The sequence below is a fragment of the Nomascus leucogenys genome, chromosome 8, assembly GCF_006542625.1.
Source record: "Nomascus leucogenys isolate Asia chromosome 8, Asia_NLE_v1, whole genome shotgun sequence".
Classification (NCBI taxonomy): domain Eukaryota; kingdom Metazoa; phylum Chordata; class Mammalia; order Primates; family Hylobatidae; genus Nomascus; species Nomascus leucogenys.
This window is the reverse complement of record NC_044388.1, coordinates 14,304,993-14,319,225: the sequence shown is the minus strand read 5'-3', so window position 1 is coordinate 14,319,225 and position 14,233 is coordinate 14,304,993. Positions and strand designations below refer to the sequence as shown.

General features: G+C 37.7%; 1 protein-coding gene across 3 annotated transcripts in view; it reads right to left on the bottom strand.

Moving 5' to 3' along the window:
* STAG1 (stromal antigen 1) overlaps positions 1–14,233 on the bottom strand; it is a 417,686-nt gene that overhangs the window by 147,773 nt on the left and 255,680 nt on the right. For all 3 annotated transcript variants that reach the window (XM_003265265.4, XM_030816776.1, XM_030816778.1), the window contains one exon: positions 3,127–3,250. In XM_003265265.4, the coding sequence (XP_003265313.1) occupies positions 3,127–3,250 (124 nt within the window). The remainder of the gene's footprint in view (positions 1–3,126; positions 3,251–14,233) is intronic.

Sequence of the window (14,233 nt, the reverse complement as noted above, 5' to 3'; positions counted from 1 at the left end):
AGAGTCCTAGGAGTGCTATTTATTAGCGGAATGTCTTTAATAAAGTCATCAACTTGGAGTACAGGATGTTGATGATCAAAATGCATTCAGGATCACCTAGAAATCTAGACAAGTCTCTCAAAAGATTTAAAGGGGATTAGTTTCTATCCTCTAAAAGAAGCTATGTGCTGTAACAGCAGGAGTGCAAGTTCTGGAATCAGATACAACTAAATTTTAGTTGCAACTCTACATAATTTATTAGCTACATGCAAGATGTTAAGTATATTATTAATCACCCTGATACTCAGGTTTTTCTTGTTTATAAAATTATCATAGGGATTAAGTGCAGAGATATGCTGGTAAAAGTTTTAACAAAGAGCTCTGAGGAATAGGGTTCTGATTTGTTCTATTTGCAGATTTATTTAATGTAAATAGTGCCTTCATAGCCAATATTAAGTTATCGATGAGATGTCAATGAACTCATTTATGAAGAGAGATGCATAATCACTCTTTTGTAAGCTGACTCAAGCCTACACTAGCATACCATGAGATGTGCTATGAGATGACGTAATATTTGTTGGTAAGTCCCTAGCACACAAGAGAAAGCTGAAGTGCCTGTGGCAGGTGCTGCTGATGCCCTACCCAGGTCCCCTTTACTGGGCTAATTCTTCAGCGTCCACCAGCGTTAACTGCTAATGGTTCAATATCTCTATCTTTCTCTGGAGAATGGATCACGGTTTACTAGAACCACCTAGCACATAGACCCCTAGGAAGTTATGCTCCATCTTTCCTCTCCCAGCCGCTTCCTTTCTCTTGCCCAGGTTGAGGCCCATAGCCAGTAAAGAAAGATATAAGGGTAAAACAGCCCAGCCTCCTTGCTTCTGTACAGGATACCCTCTAAGGTACAATTTACTCTCCAAATCTCCCTGTGAGATCAGGTTGAGATTAGACTTCTCCTGAAACCACATTTTCATTAGTCTGTTTCCTGCTTTGTCATACTTTCCTCACTTTTTTACAGGTTACTTTTTTTTTTTTGAGGCAGAGTCTTGCTCTGTCACCCAGGCTGGAGTACAGTGGTACAATCTCAGCTCACTGCAACTTCCGCCTCCTGGGTTCAAGTGATTCTCTTGTCTCAGCCTCCCGAGTAGCTGAAATTACACGTGCCCACCACCATGCCCAGCAAAGTTTTCTATTTTTAGTAGAGACAGGGTTTTGCCATGCTAGCCAGGCTGGTCTTGAACTCCTGACCTCAGGTGATCCTCCCGTCTCTGCCTCCCAAAATGCTGAGACTACAGGTGTGAGCCATCATGCCCAGCCAAAAGGTTACTCTTGAGAGTATAAACCTCGAAATATCACCAGCACAAAAATCCCCGACTCAGGCTTGGCATCCAGGGAATGTGATCTATGATAGCTGGAACCAAGAGTGGTCCTGGGAATCAGACTTCAATAATGGGATTCTGGGATTGGATTACTGAAGGCTGGATTGCTATGAGGTAAGACTCAATGGTGGCAGATGAAGTATTGATAATTCCTGGTGTAGGATAGCAGTTTGTTAGGATTTTCACTTTTAGTTGAAAGTGGATGTGCATTAACTTGTACAACATTTCTACACTGGAGGGAGCAGGGCAAATAGGAACTGTAAAAACTGAAATTGAGTGGCTATTGCTAAGTGTCATTGAAAGGCTAAAGAGAAAATGACAGGGCCAGGCTGTTTCATCACCAGTTCAAAGCCAAGTGTTGCCTCTTTGGAAACATTTATCTCCTTTAGACAGAGAACTGATGATACTAAAGACCAGGCCTAGCACTAAATTGTAAGGGTACAGAATTTAAGAACTCTGAAACCCAGGCAAGTCTCTTATGTCAAAATAAGAGTTATGATAGGAAAAAAGTGAAGTCTAAAGGATATCTGGGTAGATGCAGTGAGAATCTTGAACTCCCCATTTCCTCTGAATTTGTAGGCCTGAAAATATGGCTCATGCCCACTTGTTAGAGGATAGTGTTTCCTCCTTACTCCACCCTTTGCTGAAAGACTACATGGAAGCCTCAAATAAGGCAGGTGCCTACAGGACAACGCTAGTAGCCCTTGTCTTGATATAATACACAGACCTTCCTCCCAGTCATCAGACTAAGGACAAATCTCAGCACAGACCAAATGGAGAATTTGGTTCCCAGCAGCAATGGAGATGTGAAGATCCCAGAATAGCAGAGATAACATAGCTTCTCCACCATCATAGTCAAGGGGGGTGGGAACACAGTAATTGTAATAGGCAATAACTGAAGGGCTGCCCATAGGTTATCTACGGAACTGGCTCAATGAATATGGTATTCCAGGAGGCAAGATAGGTGGAAAGCAAACAAAAGTATTATGTAACATATATAATGAAAGGATCAACAATGGATGAGCAAAAGGCTGAGGACAGCTGTTCTCTGTAAAGTCACCACAGGAACTTAACAATTAAATAAGGCAGTATTCATGAAAAATACTTCAGAAAACTGTAAAATAACTTATAATGGGAACGAAAATTCCAGTTGCTTTTATGATAACCGCTCTACTTTGGGGCTCCAATATATTCTAATATTATTTCTATTACAGTACCTAAACGCCACACCTGGCCAAATTCCAATAACTTATCACTCCTACCCATGGTTATTCTAAGGATTACTTATTCAGGATTACTTATATGAGGGATTCCTTTTAAAGTCAGAAGGCAGAATTAGATTTTTAGATCAAATATTCTAAAATCTAACAAATCTATTCAAGTCTGATAAAGCACTCTACTATGATATGGTCCTAGAAAATTAAAAAAAAAAAGCTTAGTTTTTGTATATTAAGAAAAAAGAAATCTCCTTTGATTCTGAATTAGAAAAAGAATATAGCGATTTTCTTTCTCTGAAAACTTTATATATACCAGGTTGTCAAACTTGGTTCAAGACAATATTGCAACTAAACAAGATAGGGTCTTCACCTGTGGGCAAATGCTTCCAGTTTCATCACAATCATCAAGTAAATAGTTATTCAGCTGCATCATCTTAAAATTTCCACATGATTACAACTCCTGAAAAATCAACTACTGTCATTTTGATTCCTAGCATTTTAGTATTGAGACAAAAATAACTTCCATCAAAGCTTATAACAGAGTAACTTACCCTGTCATGAAGAGTCCAGCCAACATATTTCAGGTAACTGTCATTTAGGAAGGCATCACTATACATTTTCATCCATACTCCAATTTCTTCAATACAAATGGCTCTAATCTCAGCAATAGCATCACTAGAGAGAAAAAAAAGACAATCTCGAATTAACACACAAAGCTAGAATGCATTCATACTCGCTTTCCATAAGCAATGAATATTTCTAATGCTGTTTGTATATATTTGCATTCTGAATGGCCTCCAACTTAAGTATCTTCTGTTTTTCATGTTTTCTATAAAATAAACACTACTAATACCAAACTGGAAAAAAATAAAAGCTTCTATTGAACTATTTTGGCCCAATTACTCCATTTTCACTGGGCTAGACAATGACATTTGGAGCTTTCTGAGAGCCTCACAACTATTACAGAGCAAAGAAACATGTTAAACTTTCTAAGAAAATCAGTCACAACATCCAATGTTTCTCAAAAGAACTGCTAATCTTTTTTTTTTTTTAATTATTATTAAATGGAGTCTCGCTCTGTTGCCCATGCTGGAGTGCAGTGGCATGATTTCGGTTCACTGCAACCTCTGCCTCCAGGTTCAAGTGATTCTCCTGCCTCAGCCTCCCAAGTAGCTGGGACTACAGGTGCAAGCCACCACACCTGGGTAATTTTTGTATTTTTAGTAGAGATGGGGTTTCATCATATTGGTCAGGGTGGTCTTGAACTCCTGACCTCAAGTGATCCACCCACCTCGGCCTCCCGAAGTGCTCGGATTACACGTGTGACCCACTGCGACCGGCCAGAACTGGGAATCTTTATAAGCTAGCACACATGTAATGAATTAAAAGAAAAAGCCCACTTTATTCAAGGCACAGGTCTTTCATCTGTAATAATTTATTTTTTAGGTTGAGACACAGGGAAGAATAATCCACCTCCAGTGACAATGGTAACCATCCTGGTGACAATACTGTGAAGTCATGGCAGAACAACCCCAAAAGTCAGAATTCTGGCTCATTGCCTAGATGGCTTTTCACCTCACCGTAAGTAAGCATCCAATATAACCCTCCTGGGATGACTTTCCTACTATACAATCTGTGAATTGTAAACAAATACAATGTTAACACTTTTATAATCTTTTATAACAAGGTTATTAGCCTTAGCTTTAAGAAAAACATATTAAGTATAGTATCATAAATCCTAATTTTCTTTTGTAGATCAATCTTCAAGGTTTCTGATTTACCATTAACAAATGTTAAAATTTTAAGTAATTTTTTTTATTATTATTATACTTTAGGTTTTAGGGTGCATGTGCACAATGTGCAGGTTTGTTACATATGTATCCATGTGCCATGTTGATTTCCTGCACCCATTAACTCGTCATTTAGCATTAGGTATATCTCCTAATGCTGTCCCTCCCCCCTCCCCCAACCCCACAACAGTCCCCGGAGTGTGATGTTCCCCTTCCTGTGTCCATGAGTTCTCATTGTTCAATTCCCACCTATGAGTGAGAACATGCGGTGTTTGGTTTTTTGTCCTTGCGATAGTTTACTGAGAATGATGTTTTCCAGTTTCATCCATGTCCCTACAAAGGACATGAACTCATCATTTTTTATGGCTACACAGTATTCCATGGTGTATATGTGCCACATTTTCTTAATCCAGTCTATTGTTGTTGGACATTTGGGTTGGTTCCAACTCTTTGCTATTGTGAATAGTGCTGCAATAAACATACGTGTGCATGTGTCTTTATAGCAGCATGATTTATAGTCCTTTGGGTATATACCCACTAATGGGATGGCTGGGTCAAATGTTATTTCTAGTTCTAGATCCCTGAGGAATCGCCACACTGACTTCCACAATGGTTGAACTAGTTTACAGTCCCACCAACAGTGTAAAAGTGTTCCTATTTCTCCACATCCTCTCCAGCACCTGTTGTTTCCTGCTTTTTTAATGATGGCCATTCTAACTGGTGTGAGATGGTATCTCACTGTGGTTTTGATTTGCATTTCTCTGATGGCCAGTGATGATGAGCATTTCTTCATGTGTTTCTTGGCTGCATAAATGTCTTCTTTTGAGAAGTGGCTGTTCATGTCCTTTGCCCACTTTTTGATGGGGTTGTTTGTTTTTTTCTTGTAAATTTGTTTGAGTTCATTGTAGATTCTGGATATTAGCCCTTTGTCAGATGAGTAGGTTGCAAAAATTTTCTCCCATTCTGTAGGTTGCCTGTTCACTCTGATGGTAGTTTCTTTTGCTGTGCAGAAGCTCTTTAGTTTAATTAGATCCCATTTGTCAATTTTGGCTTTTGTTGCCATTGCTTTTGGTGTTTTAGACATGAAGTCCTTGCCCACGCCTATTATCCAATTTACAAAAGGCAATAATCTATCATTTTAGCTAAAATTTTAATGATAATTAAGGCATTTTTCTTAGTTTCTATTTGGTGACAAAATTCCTTGCTCTAATAAGTCTGAATTCTCTCTAGGCTCCTGTAATTGTTTAAGGATGAAATAGGGAAAACATTCTCTTCCCAAGCCATACTGCCAATTACAACCTCTAGTTTTCTTACATTTTTTGATAGTATCTTTTTCTCATGGAGAGGCTGTATAACATAGTGGCTAAAAGTACAGGCTCTGGAGGAAGACATCCTGAGTTCAAATCTTGGTTCTGCTATTTACTAGCTGTGTGACCTTGGGTAATTCCCCTTTTTCTTAGGTTTCCTCATCTCTAAAACAGTGGTAATAATATCACCTAGCTCACAGTTACTATGAGAATAAAATCACTTAATACAAATGAAAGACTTAGAATTGTACCTGGCATCCATTAATCCTTCCATTAAATGTTGGCTATTAAAATCTTTCATTTGTTTCATCAATCTAGACATTTATAATGAATACAGTGTAAAAAGTAGCTCTACTGGCCAGGCGCAGTGGCTCATGCCTGTAATTCCAGCACTTTGGGAGGCTGAGGTGGGCAGATCATGAGATCAGGAGATCGAGAACATCCTGGCTAACATGGTAAAACACCATCTCTACTAAAAATACAAAAAATTAGCCAGGCGTGGTGGCGGGCACCTGTAGTCCCAGCTACTAGGGAGGCTGAGGCAGGAGAATCGTTTGAACCCGGGAGGTGTAGGTTGCAGTAAGCCGAGATCACGCCACTGCACTCCAGCCTGGGCGACAGAGTGAGATTCTGTCTTAAAAAAAAAAAAAAAAGAAAAAGAAAAAAGTAGCTCTACTATTAACTGTGAGGTGTTCCTAGACCTACGTAATACTAAACACGCATGGGACAAGAATATTTCTTTTTTCAGACAAAAAATTTCAGACATAAAACAAGGTATGGGGACAATATAATGAATAACTGCATATATCCACTGCTCAGCTAAGAAATATAATACAGTTAAAAATTCCTATACACCTCCGATACATCTCCCTTCCCAAGAGAAAATAACTGTCCTTGATTCAGTGAATATCAATTCCATCTCTGTTTAATGTCATATGTATTGTTTTACATAAATATTATCCTGTAGCCTTCCTTCTCCAACTTGCTTTTTTCACAAATCATATTTTGCAATTTATGCATACTGATTTATAAGCTCTGATGTTTTAATTTTAGCCAGTGTCCACTGTTCCTTTCTATAAACAATTATAAATTACATATTCTGTCATAAATGAAAATTTGTTTCCAAGGTTTTGCTTTTACTAACAATGAGTCCATGAATATTCTTGTATGTTTCTCCCTGTGCAGATATGTGGGAGTTTCCCTAGAGCAGTGTTTTTAAAATACTGCATCGGGACCCATTAGCACATTATAAAATTGATTCACTGAGTGTCAACAAATACATAAAAGTATATAGGACAGAAAATACCAAAATGCTCCACATGTAGTATGCAAGTAAGTATTCTTTCTTGAAGCTACTGTATACCTAATGTAGGACATAGTCAACAATATCTGTGAGACACTGTTTTGATACCTACAAGTGAAATTATTGGGTTAGAAGCAATGCACATTTTTCTTCAACTTTATTAGATATTTAATAATGTCTAATATTATTTAATATAATTATTTATAATTATTTATAATATGTAATGCACATTAAATATAATTTTTGTGCTATATTTAATGCACATATATTTATTGCACACTAAATATAATTTTTGTGCTATAATATTTAATGCACATTTGTCAACTTTATTAGATATTTAAAAATGTCTAAATCAGTGTTTCACATCCTTGCCTGACATTTGGTATTATCCTACTATTTAAAAATTTCCATCGCTGAGCTACAGCTTTGTATACTTTGTTTTCTACTGGGATGTCCCAATAAAAACAAGCTAACAGTAGCAAAAACAAAACTCCCCTCAAAATCCAAAACACAACTACAAAATATATCTATAAAAACAACCAAATCATATCATTTTAGCTCTTTCAGTCCCACCAAGTAGTATCTCTGTCGAGGATCCATTACATTTTTCCTCTGCTATACTACCCTTGTAAGAGTCAATTCTACAAAAACCAGGCTAAGTTTTATTACACAATTTCATGGAAGCAGGCTGAGGACAAAGTCAATAGGTACAGCATGCTGATTAAAACTTAGTGACTACTGAGTATGGTAACTGCACATATACACAGTGAAATCATTTTTCCATCTAACTCTTTCATCTAACTCTTAGAGTTAGGTTAATTCTTAGAATTACCACTAATACTGAGATTATGAATGGCTGTTTGCAACAGGCTAGAGAACATTCAGTCTTAACCTTTACGTCTTCAGCAGGGAAATCCTGTTCAAAACATTTTTTACACTCATCTCTACATCTATGCCTAATTTCTAATGTCTTTGCTGTTTCACCGACTAGACTACTTGAACAGCTTATGTTCTCAGAACACAGGTTCTCTGTATGCAACGCAGATTTTTTTTATTTCTTCAAAAAAAAAAAAAAGCAGATACAAGCGTAGAACTTGCAGGTTTGTTACACAGGTATACATGTGCCATGGTGGTTTGCTGCACCTATTGACCTGTCCTCTTAAGTTCCCTCCCCTCACCCCCCAACTCCCAACAGGCACTGGTGTGTGCTGTTCCCCTCTGTGTGTCCATATGTTCTCAGTGTTCAGCTTCCACTTATGAGTGAAAACATACGGTGTTTGGTTTTCTGTTCCTGTGTTACTTTGCTGAGGATAATGGCTTCCAGCTTCATCCATGTCCTTGGAAAGGACATAATCTCACTTCTTTTTACGGCTGCATGGTATTCCATGGAGTATATGTACCACATTTGCTTTATCTAGTCTATCATTGATGGGCATTTGGGTTGGTTTCACATTGCCAGTATTTTCATACCATGTGTTTTCTAGGAATCCTAGTCCTTGTCTACTTCAGATGCCAGTCCAATCCTTCCCATCTTAACTTTAAAAATGTAAATATCCTTTTCTAGACTTGCAATTTGACCATGTGTGGCCAGAGAGCCTATTCTGTAGCTATAAAAACTCCCTAGATAACTTGTCTCCTCTTTGGGTTCTAGTGCTCCAATCCACTTTGACTGCTGACACCACCCTGATAGAATATAACACATAACATATACATGTGAATAATCACAGACTAGACAGTAAAATTACAACTCATGTGGTAGCTTTGAAAGATGTCCACAAATTCTTTGCTCCTTTCATTCCCCTTTTCTTGAGTGTGGGTATACTATGTAAAGTATCTCTGATTAATATAATGTGGTAGAAATGAGGAATTCTGCCTCCCGAGGCTAAGTGACTGTTTTGTTCTCTCTGTGATCACTCTCTCTGGGGGAAGCCACCGGCTATGTCTTGATGACATTCAAGGTGCTCTATGGAAAGCTCCATGTGATGAGTAACTAGAGCTTTCTGCCATCAGCCATGTAAGTAAGCCACTGTGGAAGCAGAACCTACAACCCCAGCCAAGTCCTCAGATGACTTGGAGGATGCTTTGATTGTAATCTTATAAGAGATCTAAGCTAGAACCAGCTAGCTGAGTTACTCCCAAATTCCTGACCCATAGAAATTATGAGACAAATTTTTTTTGTCTGTTTTTTGAGACAGAGTCTCATTCTGTTGCTCAGGCTGGAGTGCAGTGGCATGATCTCGGCTCACTGCAACCTCCACCTCCTGGGTTCAAGTGATTCTCCTGCCTCAGCCTCCCGAGTAGCTGGGACTATAGGCATGTGCCACTGCATCCGGCCAATTTTTGTAGTTTTAGTAGAGATAGGGTTTTGCCATGCTAGCCAGCCTGGTCTCGAACTCCTGACCTCAGGTGATGCACCCGCCTTGGCATCCCAAAGGGCTGGGATTACAGGCGTGAGCCACTGCCCCCAGCCTGAGATAAATGTTTGACACCACTAAGTTTGGGAGTAATTTGTTACACGGCAAAAGATAATTAAAATTATTAGTTTCCTTATTATAAAAGACCCTTACAAATATAATAATAACCAATCATCTTATACAATTAGTTCTTTAGTCCAAATAGCTCAAGTGCATCAGCACCTACACGTTTGTGGTTATCCCTATGCCTATAATACCCTGAATTCTACTCTGATTACCTACACTGATTATTCTTTCAAGCTCTAGTGAAGTCTCAGTTCTTCTGTGATTCCTATTATTATTAGATATTTGCTTTCTTGCTCTCCAGGAACTAATATTCAAGGAGATGCAGCATAAAATAAAAGTGCAGTGTAAGTCTAAATATCCCTGATTTGATTACAACATATCTTTTGATATAAACATATTTCCTCATACATAAGTCCTCCAATTTTTATGTTTTCATATTAAATTTATTTTTGAACAACTAATCTCTATTTCCAACAGCCTTACCCCATTTAAGAAAGATGTCTAGCTGAGGCATTTGGGAGCATCCAAAGCAAAGAGTAATGCAGGGGGGCAAAAAATAGTAAGACAAGAGGAAAGGAATAAAGACAATCATAAGACAGACTAATTTTTACCACATCCTAGCATTCAGGCCTTGAAATTAAAAACTAAACATGAAGGCTTTACTTGGAAACTCAAAGAAAGAAAAGGAACTAGAAAAGAATAATTCAGGTGCAATTCTATTAATCCTTTGTGGTAACTCTATTTTACAGCGTAAAAGAATGATCATGTTTGCTTCTATGAAAAACTTATCTAATTATTGATCATTACAACGTATCCTTTTGGGGAGAACGTAACCCTTTAATATGGTATCTGGACCTAAGTTTTCATTGGATTATTTTCTCAGCAGATGGAAGTTTAATTATTTTCTGCTTATAACAAAATGAAGTTGAACTCCAGTGAATTTTAATTAAATGTTTCTTGTACTACCCTTAGGGATGCTTTTCCAGTAAGGATGCAGACTAAATTAAAATGAGTACAATACAAATTTCAAAAACCATGCTTAGCTAATATGGATGTTTTGACACTCACAATTATTGCTCATGTACAAGGAATCTCATGAGAGCTCCAGAGGGAGAAATAATTATGAATGGCCAAAAAAGGCACTCTCTCTAAATTGCAGCACCCAGTGAATTCAGGTCTCAACCAATTTTATCACTAAGATTAGGCTGGGAGGAAAAAAAAAATCACACTTTCCAAAATAGAATAATTATAGAGAATTTTTTGGTATGAAATAGCATAGAGAGAAAGAAATAGCTGAAAGAATTACACAAAAGTCACAATGTATCCTTTATTAGACTAAGAACTTGAGAATAGAGACCCTAACTTACAATAAGATGATTAAAATAAATACTACCTTAGTTAGTGCTGAAAGTTAGTAAAGAGTGTTACAGAGAACACAGAAGCACGTAAAATGGAGATGAGAGAAGGTGGTCAAGGAAGGCTTTTGAAAGGTAGTAATGTGTAAGAGTAAACCTGAAGAGTTGAAACTGTCTTGTTTACAAATTAAATACAAATATTTCATTTATTATTTCAGGCTTACTAGAGTTATTTAATTTTAGTTTTAATTTAATTTTTTAGAGACAGAATCTTACTCCGTCGCCCAGGCTGGAGTGCAGTGGCACAATCTTGGCTCACTGCAACCTCCACCTCCCCGGTTCAAGCGATTCTCCTGCCTCAGCCTTCTGAGTAGCTGGGATTACAGGCACGGACCATCACACCCTTTTTTTTTTTTTGTATTATTAGTAGAGACAGGGTTTCGCCATGTTGGCTAGGCTGGTCTCGAACTCCCAACCTCAAGTGATCCTCCCAAAGTGCTGAGATTACAGGTGTGAGCTACCGCACCTGACTGCTAGAGTTATTTTAGATGTATTGAAATGTGGCAAGTTTATAAAACTATTTTTCATCTCATTTTTGTTGCTATTAATAAGTAAAAACAGTGGCATAATACACAGAAAGGTACTGCAACACTAACAGTCTCATACAGAGAAGGTGATATGGCTGTTACCCTGCATTACGACTTAATATTTTACTATTAACAGAATTTTAGGCTTTAGTAAGATTAAAAATCAAATGTCAAAGATACATTAGCTTTCAAAGAAAAATATCCTCTAAATAATATTTACATTTTAACTAGCAACCTGACCCCCACATTAGATCAAAGATGAAATATTAGGAAGAAGATTAAAATAATGGAATAACAGTTTATTCAGAATAAATCCTATTATGGTATTGTGTAAGAACAGCTCCAAAAACATGATTCTGAACGGTTTCATTGTAATATAGAACGATGAAAAGACTCAACTAGTATTAAAGACATCTGTTTTTCATCTTCTCAAAAGTACTTAAATCTGTCCTCTAAGTAAGTCTGTCCTTATGGCCTAATGACTTTGTTATGCTTTTACCATTACTGAAATAACAATCTTTCTGGTTGCTTTTACAACTTTGTCTTCATCTTTGATTTTTCATTTTCACTATGGTATGTCTAGATGTAGAATATATTTCCTAACCTACTCAGCACTCATTAAGTTTTTTTAATCTGAAGTTTCCGTTTAACTAATTTTATAAAATTGTACTCACTAGTACTACTTCTCTCTAATACATTTCTATGTATCTATTTTTTTAGACATGGGGTCTTGCTCTGTGTTCAGGCTGGAGTGCAGTGGCTTGATCATACTTCACTGCACCCTGGAACTCCTGGGCTCAAGCAGTCTTACTATCTCATCCTCCTGTGTAGCTGGGACTACAGGTGCACATTACCATGACCAAGGGCTTCTCTCTTTTTCTGCAACTTCTTTTTAAAGGACCGATGAAGTGTCTGACACTACCCTTCCCATATCAGAAAGGTCCGTCCATATCTTTTTATCCCTTTATTACTGTGATCTGGGTAAATTCCTCAGTATTACATTCCAATTCACTAACTGTCTCCTCAACATTCTAAAGTATATCCTGTTCATTAAATATGAATTTGTGTTTTTCACATTCAGTATTTTGTGTTTTTACATCCCCTGGTTCTTATTATTTGCCATTTATTTGTGGAAGAAACTGATCATTTGGTCTGAGGTACAGTTTTCCAAATTCTAGACTTAAGCAATACCACAAGGATTCAGTTAGAAAACACATTCTTCTGGTCTCCATACTTACTGTAAATGATTACTTAGATCTAGCAGCATATAGATTAAAATCCAATTTGTTGGCTGGGTGCAGTGGCTCACACTTGTAATCCCAGCACCTTGGGAGCCCGAGGCAGGAAGATCACCTGAGGTCAGGAGTTCAAGACTGGCCAGGCCAACATGGTGAAACCCTGTCTCTATTAAAAATACAAAATTAGCTGAGGATGGTGGCACACACCTGTAATCCCAGCTACTCAGGAGGCTGAGGCAGGAGAATCACCTGAACCCAGGAGGCGGGGGCTGCAATCAGCCCAAGATCACGCTGTTGCACTACAGCCTGGGAGACAGAGCAAGACTGTCTCAAAAACAAAACAAAAAACAAAAAAAAAAACAAAAAATCAAATTTGTTTGAAGTGGATGGTGGTAAGTGGGACACAAAGTGGTAACTTAAAGTGGTATCTCTGCACAGTATGTGCAGTAATATCTCCTATTAATCAATAATGCAGACTAAGTGATACTTATGGAAATTAATGATTAGTATCCATGGCATGCTGATCACTTTTGCCAAGTAGGTCACATCCTCAACTACACTTGTATTCTAGTTTTGAATAGTTCAGTCAGGCTGTGACAGATCCAATACTAGTTTATGCATGGTCTGATTAAATAAAATGCAAATCAACATTGTAACAGTAAGAAATTAAATAACTGTTGTTTCTACAAGGATAATAGGTTGAAAGCTTTGTCAAGACTCAACAAAGGTGAGTCATTAAATACTGGTGTTACAGACTGACAGAAAATCATAAAAATATGGATTCTGAATTCAAGACTGCATGACGGAGCCAAGATGGACAGAATTTATGCTCTCACTTGAAAAAAGTAAATGAAAACAAAAACCAAATTGCACAAAATGATTTTTAGATGTTGGATTATCAGTCAGAGCAGAATGGTAATCTCTGAGAGGGGATAACACAAGGTGAGCCCTAAGACTGCCCCCAGATATATACATGCCATTTAACAGTTTAAGCAGGGTAAAATTTACCTTACAAGGGACACAAAATGAAGTTCTTCAAACTGAAAGGAAATAACACAATATAATAACTAAATTCCACAGGAAAAAATGAAGAATGTCAAAAATGTCAACAAGAAAGTAAATTAGAAGACAGTTAAGTGTATTTTCTCCTCTTAATTTTGTTAAGAGATGACTGAACACTCTGAAAATAATGCTGTACAGGTGGGTTAAGTAACTAATGTAGACAAAATATATATGACAATAATAGCACAAAGGAAGGACAAGAAAATGAAGCTAGGCTAGAGCAGTGCTTTGTGGAAAATTTAGAGCTTATAAGGGGAGTTGAGAAAGGAAGAAGGATACAAAATGAATAATTTTAGTTTTCAACTTAAGAAACAATTAGGCCAGGCATGATAGTTCACCCCTAATCACAGCACTTTGGGAGGCTGAGGCTGGTAGATGGTTTGAGCCCAGGAATTTGAGACCAGCCTGGGCAACACGGTGAAACCTCGTCTCTACTAAAAATACAAAAAATTAACCAGGTATGGTAGTGTGTGCCTCTAGTCCCGGCTACGCAGGAGGCTGAGGTGGGAAGATCACCTGAGCCCAAGATGTTGCGG